This window comes from Oncorhynchus kisutch, linkage group LG17 (assembly GCF_002021735.2).
Source record: "Oncorhynchus kisutch isolate 150728-3 linkage group LG17, Okis_V2, whole genome shotgun sequence".
NCBI classification, from domain to species: Eukaryota; Metazoa; Chordata; class Actinopteri; order Salmoniformes; family Salmonidae; genus Oncorhynchus; species Oncorhynchus kisutch.
The window spans coordinates 73,658,287-73,681,746 of NC_034190.2; the positions used below are offsets into that span (position 1 = coordinate 73,658,287).

At 40.9% G+C, this 23,460-nt stretch overlaps 1 protein-coding gene across 1 annotated transcript in view; it reads left to right on the forward strand.

Annotated features, from left to right (window-relative positions):
* Window positions 1-20,968: 20,968 nt before the first annotated feature.
* LOC109908288 (arf-GAP with GTPase, ANK repeat and PH domain-containing protein 2-like) overlaps window positions 20,969-23,460 on the forward strand; it is a 24,946-nt gene continuing 22,454 nt past the window's right edge. Inside the window, exon 1 of the mRNA XM_020506891.2 lies at window positions 20,969-21,324. Coding sequence (XP_020362480.1) covers window positions 21,162-21,324 — 163 coding nt within the window. The 5' untranslated portion in view covers window positions 20,969-21,161. The remainder of the gene's footprint in view (window positions 21,325-23,460) is intronic.

Consider the following 23,460-nt stretch of genomic DNA (forward strand, 5'->3'; position numbering starts at 1 on the left):
TGTGTGGGATGTTAGTGTACAATCTCTCCACATCAAAGTGGCCAGCAGGATGCCCTCTGGTATTCTTCTTAAGCCCTCAATCAATGAGATCATGTGACTAGTGTCTTTGACATAAGATGGGAGATTCTCAACCATCGGTTTAATGTGGTAATCCACAAATGTAGAAATGTTGGATGTCACAGAGTCAATTGCTGCTACAATGGGTCTACCTGGAGGAGGAGACACTTGTTTGTGTAATTTAGCGACTGTCTAGAAAGTTGGTATCTTGGGAGATTTCACACAAACAAATTCTACCTCTTTTTTGGTGATTTGTCCTGATTCCAAACAGCTTTCCACTGTGGATGAGAAATTATGCTGGGATTCTAATCAACTTAATCATTATGACACACCCCTCACTATTGTCATTGGTTGCACTAATTGCACTTTGTCTACATAACCTGGTTCAAGAATTCATGACATTACCCTGAGGAAGGCACAGTGATGCCGAAACGTTGGTAAAAAAACATAAAATTGCTGAGAGTTTATATATTGAGTGTGAGACTTTCTTTATTTTGATAGTTTATAGTTTATAGTTTATTTACGGTTAGTCAGCACCTCCACACAACTCATTTTTCTGGGTGTGCGCCAGCTCATGTTTTTTTAATAAATCAAATATAAAAAGATAATAAATAACATAACCAAATTGGAAAGCTGCAACAGCTCGACTGAACATTTAGTCCACATTTTATGGAAAGTTTCCCAGGTGATATCACCTGGAACTCAAGCCTAACCTCGTCCTGACAGGCAGCGCAGACATAATCCTCCAATGATGGGATGGTTTTTATACAGGACTGGTGGAACCAACTTGGGCAGCGGTTACAACCATCTTTATGATGAAAAATGTTCATATATTTAAAACATGAAATACATTTTCTTGAATTACAATGATTTAATTATCAGACAAAGGGGATAATACTACCTCTAGAAATATTACTGCTTATACAAATTCGTACTCGTAAAAATGTGCCTTTAGAAGTGAACAAGCAATCACCCAGTTAGTGTCTTCCTCATTATTGTCCACCTCCCCACAGAAGTGGCACAGTTAGCTCATGTCATCTAGCAAAACATAATGTCAAGTAGTTTATACATCTTTACATGTATATTTCTGAACAAACAAGGAACAGGCAACAAGGGAATAGAATAGGTTTCTTGTAACAAAATGATTTATATACATGTGTTTTAGGGGCCATTTAATCAGAAGTAGGATCAAAGAACCTTGAAAGATCCATATAAATGTTTTTTTTTTAAATCTACAATTATATTAAATTAGAAATTGAACATACCAGTGTTTTGGAGGAGAGTGACTGCTATTTCTTTTCTCATGATGTTAAACATCTTTGTCCGTATTTGAAACGACAATCAACTCCTCCTTCAGAACACATTCAGCAAACTGGGAAAAAAAATGTGATGGGCATTTCAGTTTTCCCAAACAAAATTATGTTACACTTAAGATTATAATCACAAGTATACAACGACACAGCTATAATATTATTTGACAGTTCTGTTTTGCATTTTAGTCAGTATACCTTCAGTAGGTTAATTGTGCATTACTTATACTCTCATACTTACTTTCAAGGCAAAGGCCCCACAAGAAGTAACATCTTGTTGGCATGGGTGAGGAAGGGTACCACACACCCTTCTGGAGATATTACACGCCTTCTCTCTCAGGAATGATCTGAGCATATATGTTAATAAAAGTACAGCATTTTGAAACACTTTATTGATTACAATATAGAGATTAATAACAGTATAGCATTTCAAAGACTTTATTGAATCCATTGTAATTTTTAAAATGAAAAGCAGTTTTTACATTGTCACCCCCTGGCATCTTTGAATCTTTCTAGCCCTTTCCCCCATTGGGTCGAGGAACAGAGCCCTCTTCTGGGATGGCAGCACAACATTTCTAGTTTAGACAGGCACACACATTACACACACATACAGTACATACACACATATTACACACACATAAATACACACATACAGTACATACTCACATATTACATTCACACACATTACACACACATACAGTACATACACACATATTACATTCACACATATTACACACACATAAATACACATTTTACACATGTGTATGTGTTCACATGTATATTCTGTATTATGTATATATTTCTTAGTTCTTAGTACTGCCTTAGCAGCTCTTACCGGCACAGTCCAGTGGTTGTGTTCATTGATGATGCCAATAATGTACTTGTACATCATTGGATCTATCTGAAATTTAAAAGAGCAAGGTAACATTTGCTTGAGTTCAAAATCTGTCAAATATAACATATAATATGTAATATTATGATATTATGAGAGTAATTCAACCAACCTTAAGTTTTAATTTCTTGCTCCCCCAAATGCCAGTCATTTTAAAGGTGTCAATGTAGAAAGCTGCTCAGTTGACTGCCTGTTAATATTCCGCACCAGATGGAACATGTAGGCATTGATGGTCTGACAGAAAAAAAGAAACACAATGAAGGTAAATCTGTTACATGGAAAACAACTATTTAGATTGCACATATACACCTTTTCCTCCCCAAGCCTCTGCAACACCTGGAAAACATGTGCCTGCAAGTGAATTGAGATATATAAATGGATCAACCTGACAAGATTACATACATACATTTGTTTATATCAGTAGCTGGTGTGGTGGTTGTGGAGGTGGAGGACGCTGGTGTGGTGTCTGTGGAGGTGGAGGACGCTGGTGTGGTGTCTGTGGAGGCTGCACCTGCTGGTCTGGTGGTTGTGGAGGTGGAGGACGCTGGTGTGGTGTCTGTGGAGGCTGCACCTGCTGGTCTGGTGGTTGTGGAGGTGGAGGACGCTGGTGTGGTGTCTGTGGAGGCTGCACCTGCTGGTCTGGTGGTTGTGGAGGTGGAGGACGCTGGTGTGGTGTATGTGGAGGCTGCTGATTTTATTTTATGAGGGATCCGACGAGTCTCCTCTATATGATCGACGCGCATTTCCCTTCGAGACCTCGAACCGTATATGGGCTGAGAGAGTTGGGATCTAGTTTACCCTCTTTCCTCTGCACTCACCTTGACTTATATATTTGAATTGTATTTTTTATTTTTTTATTTTGTATTGTTATTATTATTTCATTATTACTACTGTACCTACATTCTTAAAATCTAAAACAGAAAAAGTTAAAAAAAATGTAGGGAAAACTGCAAGAGGGAAAAGCAGATGTGAGGGGGGATGGGTAGAAAGAAGAGTAGAGGGCTCTGAAAACTATTATTGCTGAAATAACCACTTCCTTTTGTGACTAGAGTCTAATACTTCCCGTGGCACACATCGGCGGGCATGATAGGTCATCAAAAAGTATTCTAATAATCACAGTTCAGTACCTCAGGAGTAAATGTCACTTGCAGACCCAAATAGAAGTTGGGGGGGGGGGGGTCGGCTCCTGAACAGCTTCTACCCCCAAGCCTTAACACTGCTGAACAATTAATAAAATCGCCACCTGACAATTTACATTTTAATTTGCTGCTACTCGCTGTTTATTATCTGTGCACAGTCACTTCACCCCATCTACATGGGGTAATTATTTGCCTACCTCCTCATGCCTTTTGCACACATTGTATATAGACCCCCCCTTTGTTTTCTACTGTGTTATTGACTTGTTAATTGTTTACTCCATGTGTAACTCTTTGTTGTATGTTCACACTGCTATGCTTTATCTTGGCCAGGTCGCAGTTGTAAATGAGAACTTGTTCTCAACTAGCCTACCTGGTTAAATAAAGGTGAAATAAAAAAATAAATAAAAAAAATGTACAAATGACCTTAACACTCACTCGGTACCGGTGCCCCCTTTATATAGCCTTGTTATTGTTATTCTGTTACTTTTTATTCTTTTCATTTTTTAGTCTCCTTGGTAAATATTTTCTTAACTCTTCTTGAACTGCGCTGCTGGTTAAGGGTTTGTAATTAAGCATTTCACAGTAAAGTCTACACTTGCTATATTCGGCGCATGTGACAAATACAATTTGATTTGATTTGATTGCTGTGTGAATGTGAGTTAGTCAGCTGATCTCCCAGGAATATATTGCTATCAAGTCTATATTGAACAAAAATATAAATGCAACATGCAACAATTTCAACAATTTTACTGAGTTACAGTTCAAATAAGGAAATCAATCAATTTAAATAAATTCAGTAGGCCCTAATCTATGGATTTCACATGACTGGGCAGGGGTGCAGCCATGGGTGGGCCTTGGAGGGCATAGCCCCACACACTTGGGAGCCAGGCCCACCCACTGGGAAGCCAGGAGCAGCCAATCAGAATCAGTTTTTCCCCACAAAGGGTATTTATTACAGACAGAAATGCTCCTCAGTTTCATTAGATGTCCGGGTGGCTGGTCTCAGATGATCCCACAGGTGAAGAAGCCAGATGTGGAGGTCCTGGGCTTGCGTGGTTACACTTGGTCTGTGGTTGTGAGGCCGGTTGGATGTACTGTGAAATTCACTAAAACGACATTGGAGGCGGCTTATGGCAGAGAAATGAACATTCAATTCTCTGGTAACAGCTCTGGTGGACATTCATGTAGTTAGCATGCTAATTGCACACTCCCTCAAAACTTGATACATCTGTGGCATTGTGTTGTGTGACAAAACTGCACATTATAGACTGCGATTTATTGTCCCCCAGCACAAGGTTCACCTGTGTAATGATCATGTTGTTTAATCAGCTTCTTGATATGCCACACCTCTGTGGGCCAGTAACCGAAAGGTTGCTGGATCGAATCCCAGAGCTGACAAGGTAAAAATCTGTCGTTCTGCCCCTGAACTAGAAGCACAAGCATTTGCTTACCATGTGTATGTGACCAATAAAATTTGATTTGATTTGAGCAAGGCAGTTAACCCACTGTTCCCAGGAAGCCGAAGATGGGGATGTCGATTATGGCATCCCCCTGCATCTCTCTGATTCAGAGGGGTTGGGTTAAATGTGGAAGACACATTTCAGTTGAATGCATTCAGTTGTGCAACTGACTAGGTATCCCCCTTTCCCTTTCCCTGTCAAGCGGATGCATTATCTTGGCAAAGGAGAAATGCTAAAATTTGTGGACAGAATTTGAGAGAAATAAGCTTATTGTGTGTATGGAACATTTCTGGGATCTTTTAGTTCATTTCATGAAACATGGGACCAACACTTTACATGATGCGTTTATATTTTTGTTCAGCATAGTTCCTCTCCGCTCCTTTTAGACAAGTGAATATGGATGTTATGCAGTTGAATTGGTATAAGTGCTGTGCTGCCACCGTGTGGTACATAGATAGAGGTGCACATTGTAAAAACAAGCTAATTCTTAGCTGGCCAGGGATAAAATGACACAATAATTACTACTAATAATTTCTTACACAATAATTACTAAAATGTGAATTGAGATCATTTCCTGCCCAGAAGTGTGTCTCAGATAAGTCCATGTAAAACATTTCTCTCATCTTGTGATTTTTATTTGGAAATGTAAGTCTCATAAACTCCAGATCAGGTACAATTGGGATAACAAGTACACAGAGGGTTTACAGTAGGGTACATTGTCTATAAGGCACATAGTTAATATAATGCATTCACACACACACACACACACACACACACACACACACACACACACACACACACTGAAACAGGGGTGGGTCGGGGGACACTGTGGCCCCGTCCGCCGATACTCCCGGAGAGGGCCAACCAGGCAGGATATAACCCCACCCACTTTGCCAAAGCATAGCGCCCACACCACTAGAGGGATATCAACAGACCACCAACTTACTACCCTGAGACAAGACTGAGTATAGCCCACGAAGGTCTACTCCACCGCACAAGCACGAGAGGGCGCAAAACCGGTCAGGAAGATCACGTCTGTGACTCAACCCACTCAAGTGAAGCACCCCTCCTAGGGACGGCATGAAAGAGCACCAGTAAGCCAGTGACTCAGCCCCCATAATAGGGTCAGGGGCAGAGAATCCCAGTGGAGAGAGGGGAACCGGTCAGGCAGAGACAGCAAGGGCGGTTCGTCGCTCCAGTACCTTGCAGTTCACCTTCGCACTCCTGGGCCAGACCATACACAATCATAGGACCTACTGAAGAGATGAGTCTTCAGTAAAGACTTGAAGGTTGAGACCGAGTCAGCGTCTCTCACATGGGTAGGCAGACCATTCCATAAAAATTGAGCTCTATAGGAGAAAGCCCCGCCTCTAGCTGTTTGCTTAGTCATTCTCGGGACAATTAGGAGGCCTGCGTCTTGTGACCATAGCGTACGTGTAGGTATGTACGGAAGGACCAAATCGGAGAGATAGGTAGGAACAAGCCCATGGAATGCTTTGTAGGTTATCAGTAAAACCTTGAAAGCACAAATTGTTTAAGTTTATTTAGTGCTTTATCTGGGGAGCCGGAGAGTAGAGCATTACAGTAGTCTAATCTAGAAGTGACAAAAGCATGGATAAGCTTTTCTGCATCATTTTTGGTCAAAAAGGTTCTTGTTTTTGCAATGTTAGGAAGATGGTAAAAAGCGGTCCCTGAAACATCCCTGATATATTCATCAAAAGAGAGATCAGGGTCCAGAGTAACGCCAAGGTTCTTCACAGTTTTATTTGAAATGACTGTACAACCATCAAGATTGTTCCTTATGTCTGAAAGTCTTCCAGGGTAGGCAATTTTGGGGCTTCATCAAAATTTACAACTGTGTGTCGTCCGCATAGCATGGGGCCACAGTGTCTCCTGACCCCTCCTGTCTCAGCCTCCAGTATTTATGCTGCAGTAGTTTGTGTCGGGGGGCTAGGGTCAGTCTGTTATATCTGCAGTATTTCTCCTGTCTTATTCGGTGTCCTTTGTGAATTTAAGTATGCTCTCTCTAACTCTCTCTTTCTTTCTCTCATTCTTTCTTTCTCTCTCTCAGAGGACCTGAGCTCTAGGACCATGCCTCAGGACTATCTGGACTGATGACTCCTTGCTGTCCCCAGTCCACCTGGCTGTGCTGCGGCTTCAGTTTCAACTGTTCTGCCTGCGGCTATGGAATCCTGACCTGTTCACCGGACGTGCTACCTGTCCCAGACCTGCTGTTTTCAACTCTCTAGAGACAGCAGGAGCGGTAGAGATACTCTGAATGATCGGCTATGAAAAGCCAACTGAAAAAAAAACAAAAAAAAGCCAACTCCTGAGGTGCTGACCTGTTGCACCTTCGACATCCACTGTGATTATTCTTATTTGACCCTGCTGGTCACCTATGAACATTTGAACATCTTGGCCATGTTCTGTTATAATCTCCACCCGGCACTGCCAGAAGAGGACTGGCCACCCCTTATAGCCTGGTTCCTCTCTAGGTTTCTTCCTAGGTTCCGGCCTTTCTAAGGAGTTTTTCCTAGCCACCGTGCATCTACACCTGCATTGTTTGCTGTTCGGGGTTCTAGGCTGGGTTTCTGTACAGCACTTTGAGATATCAGCTGAAGTAAGAAGGGCTTTATAAATACATTTGATTTGATAGCAATGAAAGTTGACATTGTGTTTCCGATTGACATCACCAAGAGGTAGAATATATAGTGAAAACAATAGTGGTCCTAAAACGGAACCTTGAGGAACGCCGAAACTTACAATTTATTTGTCAGAGGGCAAACCATCCACAGATACAAACTGATATCTTTCCGACAGATAAAGAGCTAAACCAGGCAAGAAGTTCTCTGTGTAGAACAATTAGGGTTTCTAATCTCTCCAAAATAATGTGGTGACCGATGGTGTCAAAAGCAGCACTAAGGTCTAGGAGCACGAGAACAGATGCAAAGCCTTGATTTGACCCCATTAAAATGTAATTTACCACATTTATGAGTGCATTCTCAGTGCTATGATGGGGTCTAAAACCAGACTGCATAATTTCATATACATTATTTGTCTTCAGGAAGGCATTGAGTTGCTGTGCAACAGCTTTTTGTTAATTTAGAGGAATGGGAAGGCCGATATTTTTTTTTACATTTTCAGGGTCAAGGTTTGGCTTTTTCAAGAGAGGCTTTATTACTGTCACTTTTAGTGAGTTTGGTACACATCCAGTGGATAGGGAGACATTTATTATGTTCAACATAGGAGGGCCAAGCACAGGAAATATCTTTTTCAGTAGTTTAGTTGGAATAGGGTCCAGTATGCAGGTTGAAGGTTTAGAGGCCATTACTATTTTCATGATTGTGTCAAGGGATACAGGATTAAAAACTTGAGTGTCTCCCTTGGTCCTGGCAGAGTTGTGCAGACTCAGGACAACTGAGCTTTGGAAAAATACGCAGATTCAAAGAGGAGTCCGTAATTTGCTTTCTAATGATCATGATCTTTTCATCTAAGAAGTTCATGAATTCATCACTGCTGAAGTGAAAGCCACCCTCTCTTGTTGAATGCTGCTTTTTAGTTAGCTTTGTGACAATATTAAAAATAAATGTTGTATTGTTCTCAATTAGGTTGGAAAAATAGGATGATCGAGCAGCAGTGAGGGCTCTTTGATATTGCACGGTACTGTCTTTCCAAGCTAGTCGGAAGACTTCCAATTTGTTGGAGCGCCATATCTGTTCCAATTTTCTGGAAGCTTGCTTCAGGGCGCGGGTTTTTCTGTACACCAGGGAGCAAATTTCTAGTGACAAATGTTTTTTGTTTTTAGTGGTAGGACTGCATCTAGGGTATTAAGCAAGGTTAAATTTAGATCCTCAGTTAGCTGGTTAACCAATTTTTGTACTCTGATGTCCTTGGGTAGCCTGGAAGGGCATATACAGTAGGAATCTTTGGGTTGTCCGAGAATTTTCTTTAGATGATTCTTGGTTGGGGTCTGAGCAGATTATTTGTTACGATTGCAAACGTAATAAGATGGTGGTGCGATAGTCCAGGATTATGAGGAAAAACATTGAGATACACAATATTTATTCCATGGGACATTTAACACAGTAAATTCATCAGGCTTGAGCCATGTTTCAGTCAGGCAAATCACATCAACATTATGATCCGTGTTTAGTTATTTGACTATGACTACCTTGGAAGTGAGGAATCTAACATTGTTAACATATTTTGAGATGTGAGATATCACAATCTCTTTCAATAATGACAGGCCTGCACCCTATCTCATTGTGGATCTAGAAAAGTTAGAGCCCTGTCTATGTTGATAGATAAGATGACAGCACCCCTCCAGTTAGGATGGAGTCCGTCACTCCTCAGCAGGCCAGGCTTGGTCCTGTTTGTGGGTGTCCCAGAAAGAGGGCCAATTATCTACAAATTCTATCTTTTGGGAGAGGCAGAAAACAGTTTTCAACCAGCAATTGAGTTGTGAGACTCTGCTGTAGAGTTTAAAAGGAAGTGCATAGTAGATGTTGTATCCACTGTGAATATTACAATCTACCCTAACCAGAAACCGTGGATAGATGGTGGCATTAACGCAAAACTGAAAGTGCGAACCACCGCATTTAACCATGGAAAGGCGACTGGGAATATGGCGGAATACAAACAGTGTAGTTATTCCCTCCACAAGGCAATCAAACAAGCAAAATGTCAGTACAGAGACAAAGTGGAGTAGCAATTCAACGGCTCAGACACGAGACGTATGTGGCAGGGTCTAGAGACAATCACGGACTACAAAAGGAAAACCAGCCATGTCATGGACAGTGACGTCTTGCTTCCAGACAAACTAAACACATTCTTTGCCAGCTTTGAGTATAATTCAGTGCCACCGATGTGGTCCGTTACCAAGGACTGTGGGCTGTCCTTCTCCGTGGTCAACGTGAGTAACATTTAAATGTGTTAACCCTTGCAAGGCTGCCGGTCCAGACGGCATCCCTAGCAGCGTCCTCAGAGCGTGCGCAGACCAGCTGGATGGTGTGTTTACCGCCATATTCAATCTCTCTCTATTCCAGTCTGCTGTCCCCACATGCTTCAAGATGGCCACCATTGTTCCTGTACCCAAGAATGCAAAAGTAACTGAACTAAATGACTATCGCCCCATAGCTCTCACTTCTGTCATCATGAAGTGCTTTGAGGGACTAGTCAAGGATCATTCACCTCCACCTTACATGTCACCCTAGACCCACTTCAATTTGCTTACCACCCCAATAGGTCCACAGACAATGCAATCACCATCACACTGCACCCTGCCCTATTCCATCTGGACAAGAGGAATACCTATGTTCATTGACTATAGCGCAGCATTTAAAACCATAATACCCTCCAAGCTCATCATTAAGCTTGAGGCCCTGGGTCTCGACCCCGCCCTGTGCAATTGGGTCCTGGACTTCCTGACGGGCAGCCCGCAGGTGGGGAAGGTAGGAAACAACATCTCCGCTTCGCTGATCCTCAACACTGGGGCCCCACAAGGGTGCTTGCTCAAACCCCTTCTATACTCCCTGTTCACCCATGACTGCGTGGCCATGCGTGCCTCCAACTCAATCATCAAGTTTGCAGATGACACAACAGTAGTAGGCTTGATAACCAACAATGAAGACAGCCTATAGGGAGGAGGTGAGGGCTCTCGGAGTGTGGTGGCAGGAAAACAACCTCTCACTCAACGTCAACAAAACAAAGGAGATGATCGTGGACTTCAGGAAACAGCAGAGGGAGCATCCCCTATCCACATCGATGAGACAGCAGTGGAGAAGGTGGAAAGTTTTACGTTTTTACAGATGCACAATTGAGAGCATCCTGTCGGGCAGTATCACCACCTGGTACGGCAACTGCACCCCCACAACCTCAGGGCTCTCCAGAGGGTGGTGTGGTCTGCACAATTGCATCACCTGGGGCAAACTACCTGCCCTCCAGGACACCTACAGCACCCGATCTCACAGGAAGGCCATAAAGGTCATCAAGGACAACAACCACCCGAGTCACTGCCTGTTCACCCCGCTATCATCCAGAAGGTGAGGTCAGTACAGGTGCATCAAAGCTGGGACCAAGAGTCTGAAAAACAGCTTCTATCTCAAGGCCATCAGACTGTTAAACAGCCATCACTAACACAGAGAGGCTGCTGCCTACATACAAACTTGAAATCATTGGCCACTTTAATAAATGGATCACTAGTCACTTTAATAATGCCACTTTAATGTTTACATATCTTGCATTACTCATCTCATATGTACGATTGAAGTCAGAAGTTTACATACACCTTAGTCAAGTACATTTAAACTCAGTTTTTCACAATTCCTGACATTTAATCCTAGTAACAATTCCCTGTCTTAGGTCAGTTAGGATCACCACTTTATTTTAAGAATGTGAAATGTCAGAATAATAGTAGAGAGAGTGATTTATTTCAGCTTTTATTTCTGTCATCACATTCCCAGTGGGTCAGAAGTTTACATACACTCAATTAGTATTTGGTAGCATTGCCTTTAAATTGTTTAACTTGTGTCAAATGTTTCAGGTAGCCTTCCACAAGCTTCCCACAATAAGTTGGGTGAATTTTGGCCCATTCCTCCTGACAGAGCTGGTGTAACTTCGTCAGGTTTGTAGGCCTCCTTGCTCGCACATGCTTGTTCAGTTCTGCCCACAAATTTTCTATGGGATTGAGGTCAGGGCTTTGTGATGGCCACTCCAATACCTTGACTTTGTTGTCCTTAAGCCATTTTGACACAACTTTGGAAGTATGCTTTAGGGTCATTGTCCATTTGGAAGACCCATTTGCGACCAAGCTTTAACTTCCAGACTGATGTCTTGAGATGTTGCTTCAATATATCCACTTTTTTTCTCAAGATGCAATCTATTTTGTGAAGAGCACCAGTCCCTCCTGCAGCAAAGCACCCCCACAACATGATGCTGCCACCACCGTGCTTCACGGTTGGGATGGTGTTCTTCGGCTTGCAAGCCTTCTCCTTTTTCCTCCAAACATAACGATGGTCATTATGGCCAAACAGTTATATTTTCGTTTCATCAGACCAGAAGACATTTCTCCAAAAAGTACAATCTTTGTCCCCATGTGCAGTTGCAAACCGTAGTCTGGCTTTTTATGGCGGTTTTGGAGCAGTGGCTTCTTCCTTGCTGAGTGGCCTTTCAGGTTATGTTGATATACGACTCGTTTTTACTGTGGCTTTGGATACTTTTCTACCTGTTTCCTCCAGCATCTTCACAGGGTCCTTTGCTGTTGTTCTGGGATTGATTTGCACTTTTCTCACCAAAGTACATTCATCTCTAGGAGACAGAATGCGTCTCGTTCCTGAGCGATCTGACGGTTGTTGTAACTAGAAGCACAAGCATTTCGTTACACTCACAATAACATCTGCTAACCATGTGTATGTGACCAATAACATCCGCTAACCATGTGTATGTGACCAATAACATCTGCTAACCATGTGTATGTGACCAATAACATCTGCTAACCATGTGTATGTGACCAATAACATCCGCTAACCATGTGTATGTGACCAATAACATCTGCTAACCATGTGTATGTGACCAATAACATCTGCTAACCGTGTGAATGTGACCAATAACATCTGTTAACCATGTGTATGTGACCAATAACATCTGCTAACCATGTGTATGTGACCAATAACATCTGCTAACCATGTGTATGTGACCAACAACATCTGCTAACCATGTGTATGTGACCAATAACATCCGCTAACCATGTGTATGTGACCAATAACATCTGCTAACCATGTGTATGTGACCAATAACATCAGCTAACCGTGTGAATGTGACCAATAACATCTGCTAACCGTGTGAATGTGACCAATAACATCTGCTAACCATGTGTATGTGACCAATAACATCTGCTAACCATGTGTATATGACCAATAACATCTGCTAACCATGTGTATGTGACCAATAACATCCGCTAACCATGTGTATGTGACCAACAACATCTGCTAACCATGTGTATGTGACCAATAACATCCGCTAACCATGTGTATGTGACCAATAACATCCGCTAACCATGTGTATGTGACCAACAACATCTGCTAACCATGTGTATGTGACCAATAACATCCGCTAACCATGTGTATGTGACCAATAACATCTGCTAACCATGTGTATGTGACCAATAACATCCGCTAACCATGTGTATGTGACCAATAACATCTGCTAACCATGTGTATGTGACCAATAACATCAGCTAACCGTGTGAATGTGACCAATAACATCTGCTAACCATGTGTATGTGACCAATAACATCTGCTAACCATGTGTATGTGACCAATAACATCTGCTAACCATGTGTATGTGACCAATAACATCTGCTAACCATGTGTATGTGACCAACAACATCTGCTAACCATGTGTATGTGACCAATAACATCTGCTAACCATGTGTATGTGACCAATAAAAGTTGATTTGATTTTAAAATGTATTTTTTAAATTAACCTTTATTTAACCAGGAAAAGCCCATTGAGACCCAGAGTCTCTTTTTCAAGGGAGACCTGGCCAATAAGGCAGCAACAATCAATACATTACATAATTAAAACATACAACAATACAATAGATCACAACATGATCCAGCCTGTAAATATGTTAGCAAGCTAGCTAACGTTAGTTACAGAATTTGACAGTTAACGTTAACTAGCTAAGATGTCCCTCTTCAATACTCACAATGTAAACCAGCAGGTAAATCCACTACAGACCATATTCATAATTTTATAGAGATACAAACACCAATACTTTACTTTCCTAGCAAAGCTTTGTCATTTATTTGTGTGATCATTGAGGTGGTTTGATTCATCTTCTTCTTTGATGAGGTTTAACTGCGGTTGGCATCCAATAAATGTTGCTTTACCGCCACCTACTAGATTGGTGTATAACTCTCTTGTATTTTGCTTGAATAAATAAATAAATAATACCACCCTACGCCACTATTTAAATCCCTACTACAGCCTGAAAGGATAGGACATCACCACTGTAACTCTTCTTACGTCAAGTCTTGAACACCCAAATACCTCTCTGCAGCTGCCACCACAAACTCCATTTTCTACTACTAATGTAAAAAAAAATTACCTTTATTTAACCAGGCAAGACAGTTAAGAACAAATTCTTATTTTCAATGACAGCCTAGGAACAGTGGGTTAACTGCCAGTTCAGGGGCAGAAAGACAGAACGACCTTGTCAGCTCAGGGATATGAACTTGCAACCTTTCGGTTACTAATCCAACACTCTAACCACTAGGCTACCCTGCCGCCCCATTGCTGCAGTACAGTTAACCATTACTATAAATGCTAAAAATCCAATCTTACTGAAACAGACAGTAAAAGTCCAAAGTTTGGACACACCTACTCATTCTACTGTTCTACTATTATTCTACTATTGTAGAGTCAAAACTATGAAATAGCACATATGACACACATGGTGGCTACTTTGAGGAATCTCAAATATAACATTTTGATTTGTTTAACTTTTTTTTGATTACTACATGATTCCATATGTGTTATTTCATAGTATTGTCTTCACTATTATTCTACAATGCAGAAAATAGTAAAAATAAAGAACAACCCTTGAATGAGTAGGTGTGTCTAAACTTTTGACTGGTACTGTATATGACTTGTTGCCCTATCCCTCTGTACAGGTACAGATCTACTACTCACACCACTGCTCTCCGGATCCCTCCCCCTTGACCCATCTATCTACTTTCTTCACTGCCTCAGCATATGACAACTTCCACACTTCTCTAATCCTAGAAACCTCAACCTGCCTCTCTCGCACGGGACATTTCTGATCCCCAGCCCCATGGGCACCCCTTCAATTAACACATACCACTACTTTCCCCAATGCTACACATTCCTTCGTCTCATGCCCTTCTGCACACTTCTCACACCTAGGAACCTCCCTCCTACACACTGCTGCCACATGCCCATAAGCTTGACACCTGTAACAACGTAATGTATTCCGCACAAAAGCTTGTACAGGATAATTTATATATCTTAACATCACTTTGTCGGTCAAAGAATCAACATCAAAACTCAAAAGAACAGAAAATGACTTTTCTGTTTCACGCCACCCTGTCTGCGTTGCACCAAACGACGAGCATCCCGAACACCGGGAATCTTCCCCTTCAGTTGGTCAACTTTTACATTTACCGCTACCTCAGTAATCACTCCTTTCGGTGGCACCCTTTTCTTGAGAGTAAAACAATTCACATCTCTAGCCCCCATTTGTTTAACACAGAGCGCCTGCTCCCTCTGACCAGCAGAAACACAAACAATTATCACAAGACCACTTCTGGTTACCCTCACCGATTCCACAGCACCCAACTGTGTTTTCACCCACCCTGAAACCAGAAATGTATTAGCCAAAAGGCAAGGGTCCACTTTTTCCAAAAACATCACACCTACTGTCACAGACTCATCTTTATCCTGACCCTCTTCACCACACCTCTACCACCTCCGATATTTTGCCCTCATTCCCTTCCATTTCTCCTCCTGCCTTCAGCTCACCTTGCTCACACAATTATACATTTTTTCTTTAACAAACCATCTCCCTTTTTCCAGCTATTTTTAACAGACTCAAGTTCACCGTCTTCCTCCTTCTCTCTCTTAGACCTACTCTGCCTCTCTTCTTCCTTCCATTCCTCCTTATTCTCCTTATGATAATATTGCTCTTCTCCTGACATAAATCTTGTTCTTGCCTGCTCAAGGGACACCATTTAACCAGCTGTCACAATCTCCGTACAATCAGCACAAACCCCTTGGAATGTAGCGCTCAAAAGTGCATCCCACTTACAAACACTTTCGATTAATCTTCTTCATCTATGGTATTATGGTGGTCCGTAAACAAGCTTTAGAGGTGCATGCCGCCACCTACTGTAAGGGTGGTAAACTATTCCCCCAAAAAATTATAAGCATTGGTGGTCGAGCCCTGAATGCTGATTGGCTTCCCTTGATTGTATTTAAACTTAGTTTTCCTCAGTTCTTTGCTCTGTGTTTGTATGTTAGCAGCCAGCCATGCTGTGAATGCTTGTTTCTCTAGTTGGATTTTCTTGAGGTACTCTGGTTTTGTTCTTGTTTATTTTTTATTATTCTTTTGAGGTTTGTTTTTTTCCCTGCTGTTCTTACCACTTTGTGGATTTTCCTTGTGTCTTGGAGGATATACATTTTTTCTTTATTAAATCACCGTCTCTATTACTGCTGTGTCTGCCTCATCTTCTGGGTTCTGACAACTATTAGTGGCTCAGTTTACTAAGTGACTGTTTCTCACACCGGAGACCCAGTTCGTAACCGGGTCCTGACAAAAACTGCACATTTTAGAGTGGCCTTTAATTGTCCCCTAGCACAAAGTGCGCCTGTGTAATGATCATGCTGTTTAATCAGCTTCTTGATATGCCACACTTGTCAGGTGGATGGATTATCTTGACAAAGGATAAATGCTCACTAACAGGGAGGAAAACACATTTTGTGCAAATATAGAAACTTTCTGGTATCTTTATTTCAGCTCATGAAAGATGGGACCAGCACTTTACATGTTGCGTTTATATTTTTGTTACTGAGGTAAAGTCAAGTTGGATATTAGATGGATAGTCACGCTTTCAAACCTCAATAGCTTTACAACCACTTGAGCCACAGACTCCAAATAAGTGTCATGATGTTGGAAAAATTTCGCACAACATTGCACAGGTCTTATTTTCATGATTTGGACATTAATTTGCTTTCCAAATCTAATAAACATGTGGAAATGTGAGCAGCATTTTGTATTCCAAGTTGAATTAGTAAAAAGTACAAACTTTTTTCACATTTGAATTTCCATAGCTCCTTGGGCATGTGACCTAGGGACTTCAACTAAGGCTCAGAATGTCCACTCAGTGGGCCTGCACATTGCACACCCTTTAGTTTGTCCATTTTCATCTCAAGATTTTACATGAATTTTTTAAAATGACACATTTCAATAGCCCCTTGGTCATGTGACCTACTGACTTCAAACAAGGTGCAGAATGTACACTGACTACCCTTCTATATTACACACTCTTGTTTGTGTACTGTAAAACTACACAGTGTAACGTACAATTTTCATAGTTTTAAATTGCAATAGCTCCTTGGTCATGTCAATTACACACCTAATAAGCATGCAGGGGATATACACCCATATTGCATAACCTCTAGTCATATATCTTCTATATTGTTGTACATTATTATTTGTTTGACAAGTAGGGGGTTCAGTCTGTTGTGTTTTCTTTAATATTTATCTATAATAATTGGTAGTTCTAAGTACTTATTTTCCCTGTTTTTTTCCCTTCGCTATTTAACAGTGGTACACAATAGGAGAGAGACAGATATCTCCTTTCATCGTTAATATCAACCATAAAGGAAAAGGGCAAAGTACGAGAGTCATGCTATTAATTGTCCAAAGCAGGGATGGAGAGTGAGCTGGTGAGGTAGACTGAACAGGGATGGAGAGTGAGCTGGTGAGGTAGACTGAACAGGGATGGAGAGTGAGCTGGTGAGGTAGACTGAACAGGGATGGAGAGTGAGCTGGTGTGGTAGACTGAACAGGGATGGAGAGTGAGCTGGTGAGGTAGACTGAACAGGGATGGAGAGTGAGCTGGTGAGGTAGACTGAACAGGGATGGAGAGTGAGCTGGTGAGGTAGACTGAACAGGGATGGAGAGTGAGCTGGTGAGGTAGACTGAACAGGGATGGAGAGTGAGCTGGTGAGGTAGACTGAACAGGGATGGAGAGTGAGCTGGTGAGGTAGACTGAACAGGGATGGAGAGTGAGCTGGTGAGGTAGGCTGCAGTGGGTTTACTGGTTAATACATATACTGAACATGTAACCACAGTAATGGTGGCCAGTATATCAATTAATACAAATTTAATATTGAAAAATTAAACAGAAATTGTAGACATTTAATCTTTTCCAACATGTCAACAGACACTTTACTTCAAATAAGTACGAAACATTTCACAGTGTTAATTTTCTCTTTATCCCTGGTTGATGTACATTTCAGATTCTCTTCAACCCTATCACAGAGTGAATAAATGTAGAGCGTTTGTAGACTTTAAGAAAAAAATATTAAGTGACAGTTTCATCAGTATGTGCTTAAAGAAAGTCATATCACAAAGATCACAGATGACAGTGCCCACCAAATCTATGACAAAAGAGAATGAATTGTAAGCACCAAAGTGTGTTAAAGTGTGTTTGTGAAAATAATATCTGAAAATGTCAGTTGATGAACATAATACTTCTATTTGCAATAACAATTTATGATATACGCAGTTGAAGAATGTTTTATGATATATGCAGTTGAGGAATTGATGATATATGTAGTTGAGGAATATTACATGTACCAACACTACATGTAGGACGGTCATAAGACATTCCCACATACGGTATACACACACACACATAGAGGCATTTTTCAGCTGTGATTTTACCAGTCAGAATTCAGAATGGATATGACAATGGGGCCAGCACAGGACGTAATACACCCTTTCAACAATCTACTTTTTCATCTTCTTGACTTATTATTTCATATTATCAAGCTCACGCTGACTGACAAATCCCTGCCTATTACTGTGATTAAAAAGAGCATATGAAACACTGTTTTTCATGAGGCCTACCTGTGCTCCTTCCTTTAAGCACGTCTGTTTGAACACCTTTCCTGTCCCTGATCCATTCCATATAGAGACATTTGCGGATCTTTTCAGTGTCCATGTGAAAGATAGTGATTGCGAGGCGGGAACATTTGAAGATAAAAAAAGTTTTGTTAACACCCATGTGAAATGAAGGCCTGCAAAGCTTACAGATTTAAGTCTAATCGCATGAGATGAAAGTAGACAAACATCAGAGTGTGCGATATGAAGGTATAGTCAGTGGACATTTTGAACCTTGTTTGAAGTCAGTAGGTCTCATGACCAAGGAGAGATTGAAATGTTACATTTTGAAACATTCATGTAAAATCTTGTGAGATTAACTAAAGTGTGTGCAATATGTAGGCCCACTGAGTGGACATTCTGAATCTTGTTTGAAGTCATTAGGTCACATGACCATTGAGCTATTGAAATTCAAAAATGTAAATAAATCATTTAAAATAGTTTGAGATGTAAATCAACAAATGCGTGCCTATGCCATCGGGTTAGCTTCAACCAGTTTTGAACGTTTTAGGAGTAATGGTCAAGGAAAACTACAGGTAAATGTCTGTCCTGAAACTGTCTTTACCTCAGTATTTTGGATTTTACAAAATCATATTCCCAATAGAACAGGAATAGTTGGTTACCTCCCTTGTTCAGGGGAAGATTTTTAACTTGTCAGCTGAGGGATTTGATCCTGCAACCTTTTGGTTCCTGGTCCAACCACTCTAACCACTAGGTTACCTGGAAGTATACTTCCTCAGGTATATCATCTGCAACCTCAGAAATAACCCCCTTGACAGGCACCCTGCTTAGGAAATCCATACGCAAAACCTTCCATTCAAAAATATTTTTTTAGGGGCAAAGCACACTTCTTCTGTTCCGCAGACTCACAAAAAAACGTAATAAGACCAGCTCGTGTGACTCTCACCGACGCCACCTCACCCAACGCATTCATGATACTCTTTATGACGTTGAACCGATCCCCCAGGTAACATTGATCCAAAACCCTCACTCCGTCTATAAATGATTCTATCTAGTTATTTCTTAGTTTCCATCACAACTTTATTGATTTTGTTTCCTTTCTTTTTCACGACTACTCTCAGCATCAGTTTCGAACAGAACATCAGCTTCTGCCATCTTCCCTCCTTTCTCAAACAAGGCAACATGGTGCATCATCCAGAAGCATACAACATCTCTTTTCCAGAAGTTCAAATAGGAATTTTCAAATTAGTTTTCATTGGGAAGGCAGATAAAGCATTTTCATCAAAAGTAATTACTTTTGCGTGTGAAAACACAGAATCCTACTTATTACTACACTTGCTTAATTACGCCGCTTTTGTTGTACAGAACAGGGAACCTGGCTCATGCCCGGGAAGCAGATTTCAGCTGCTGTGAAACACGCCTACACAGGCGCCTGGGCTAGATTAACCGAACCTCCTAACTTGTCCAAACAGTTGCAACTAAAACAAGAGTTTCTATTTGACAAATTCAGGTAGGTCCCTCCCCGTTTCTGGGTATTTGCTTCTGTTTAAGATGCCCCTGCACACAAGTGAAAAGAGGGAGGTGTCATGATGGATGTATTCACAAGACATTAAATCATCAAGTCTGCTATCTCTGTGTTTAGAGAATTTAAAAGAGAAAATGTGCAAAATGTTCCAAATGTCATCATTTTTTAATAGAATATAATTCAATGCAGTAGGTTGGCTACTTTGACAAGTCTTGACAAGGATTAAGCAACATGGTTCAGAGAAATATGGGTGAGAGAGAGAGAGAGATTTCCCCTTTCATACAACACTGTACATAGCCATAATATAACATTTGAAATGTCTCCATTCTGTTGAAACTTTTTATGAGTGTAACGTTTCCTGTTCATTTCTAATTGTTTATTTCACTTTTGCTTATTATCTATTTAACTTGCTTTGGCAATGTAAACATGCTTCACATGACGATAAAGCCCTTTGAATTCAATTGAATTGAGAGAGGAGGCTGATGATTATTATGTAAACATGAACCTACTATGCATCACTGATTGAGCCATGACACCCCATTTCAGATCCAAGCCTCACCATCTAGGGACAGAGGCTCTCACGTTATTTCAAATCAAATATGTTTTTATTTGTCACATGCGCCAAATACAACAGTTGTAGACCTTACCGTGAAATGCTTACTTACAAGCCCTTAACCAACAATGCAGTCCTATTGTTAATACATGTAGCTCAATAAACACCAACAGTTTACGTACATATTATACATGAAATTGTATAATCATGTAAATTCTAAACATTGGTGAGAAAATAGAGTGATTTTTGAATCAGCCGTAGGGACCTTTACAATGTGTAGGCTAGCCCTGGTGCACAGAAGACTCTCCTTTAACAAAAAGCAAGCAACCACACAGTAAAAAATATCGTTTGAAATAAGGAAGTGATTTCAAAGCCGTCAGAGGAAATTGAAAAACGTTGCAATGAGAGCTCTGGTGTCCTGCGATCTCAACTATTGAGTGTAACTTTCTCTTGGAGTATATATTTTTTGCATTTTAACGGAATGAACAGTTGTGGAATGAAAAAGAGAGGAGTTCAAATGGGCTGAAGCAAACTGGATTATTTACCCAGTTTATTTCAATCTACATACTTCAAGATGAATAGCAGCAATAAATTGTCTCAGTCAAGTGCCATAAGAGCAGAGGTAAAACGGCATGAATCCGTTCAGAACACAATCAACAAACTGTTTAAGCAGTTTGAGAGGGTTGGTGATCAGCAGCTCCGCTCTGGCCTTAAGGTTTACCTCCACAGTATTCAAGGTAAGCTCTCCTCTCATTACAACAGGGGCAAGCTGTGTTTCACTTCAAATTACAATATTCCATTTTCAATTGCTGTGACCTATACCATGGTGTTACTGAACTGAACTTGTCATATACCATTCACACGTGATTTATGCAGTTTTATGTTAGAAACGAGTTTCTAGCTATGCTCTCTCTTGTTTTCGATGAGCCAATGTGAGGTCTTTCTTATCCCATCTACTATAGTGCAGTTACTTAGTGGTCCAGTCTGTTTGTCCCTTGTGAGTGTATTAGAAAAAACAACTGACTTCAGATCCTGATAAGATCAACCTCTTGTAGCTTCCTGTGTTTGACTGAGGTGGGGACTCTTTCTTCCACACATCCTCTCTATCAGTTAAGTGACAACAATTGTAACTAACCTGTCTCTGTGGTCATTGCCATGGCAGCAGGTTTGTTCAACCCAGAACTCTGGGCTTCTAGCCTACTTCCTGTCTGTCTGCCACTCTTCTTATTCTTCTGTTGCTCTCAAAGCCACTTCCTCTCAGACCAGGACAGTTTCTCAGCACCATAGTTTGCATGTGAATTATGTCACTTTCGTCACTTCATTCACCCACAGTTGTTTAGTTATTTTCTTGACTTCACAGAGACACAATGTATTACTCTCATCCTCATTCTCATTGTTAGTCTCTGTTTAACAAGTGAATGAGATTAGATGACATAAAGTAATTGGTTAACCATTGCTATGTGGATCATGAATGTATGATTTAATAAAGGAGAGCTATTCATTTTCCTGTTTGACGGACGAGACAAAAGTCACTAGAATAGTTGAGAGCCACTGGTGCTTTACTACTCTGTGTCTGCGTCCCAAATGGGACCCTATTGTCTTCACACTGCACATTTTATTATTATTTAACTAGGCAAGTCAGTTAAGAACACATTCTTATTTACAATGACGGCCTACCCTAGCCATACCCAGACAGCCCTGGGACAATTGTGCACCGCCCTATTGGACTCCCAATCACAACCAGATGTGATACAGCCTGGAATCGAACCAAGAACTGTAGTGACACCTCTTGCACTGAGATGTATTGCTTTAGACTGCTGCACCACTCTGGAGCCTTTTCCCCTTCTAGCATTTCTATTTCTTTCTATGGCCCTCCCACAACCACTCCCCCACCCACCCCAACCGAAGGTGTCACCCCCTCAAAATGCTGCAAATATTTACACAAATAAGATAAGACCTGGAGGAAAAAATAAAGTGTGAAGGGCTATGGTCGAAAGAAGTGCAAATGTACAGGAAATAGGGTTCCATTTGGGTTGACTCGTTTTCAGTAGTTTTGTCTGATCTGCCAGACCTCTGCATGGCCTTAGAGATATATGCCTAATATACATTCAAACATTTATTTTACATACAGTGCCTTCAGAAAGTATTCACACCCCTTGACTTTTTCCACATTTTGTTGTGTTACAGCCTGAATTAAAAATGTATTAAATTGAGATGTTGTGTCTCTACACACAATACCCCATAATGTCAAAGTGGAATTTTGTTTATTGAAATTTGTACAAAGTACATTTTTAAAAACAGAAATGTCTTGAGTCAAGAAGTATTCATCTCCCTTGTTATGGCAAATCTAAATAAGTTAAAGTGTGTTTAAGAAGTCACATAATAAGTTGCATGGACTCACTCTGTGTGCAATAATAGTGTTTAACATGATTTAGAATGACAACTTCATCTCTGTACCTCACACATACAATTATCTGTAAGGTCCCTCAGTCGAGCAGTGAATCTCAAACACCGATTCAACCACAAAGACCAAAGAGGTTTTCCAACGCCTCGCAAAGAAGGGCACCTAATGGTAGATGGGTAAAAAAAAGCAGACATTGAATATCCCTTGGAGCATGGTGAAGTTATTAATTACACTTTGGATGGTGTTTCAACACACCCAGTCACTACAAAGACACAGGTGTCCTTCCTATCTCTGTTGCCGGAGAGGAAGGAACCCGCTCAGGGATTTCACCATGAGGCCAATGGTGACTTTATAACAGTTACAGAGTTTAGTGGCTGTGATAGGAGAGAACTGAGGATGGATTAATAACATTGTAGTTACTCCACAATACAAATCTAAATGACACTGCCCTCTGTCAGTGTCCATCTGA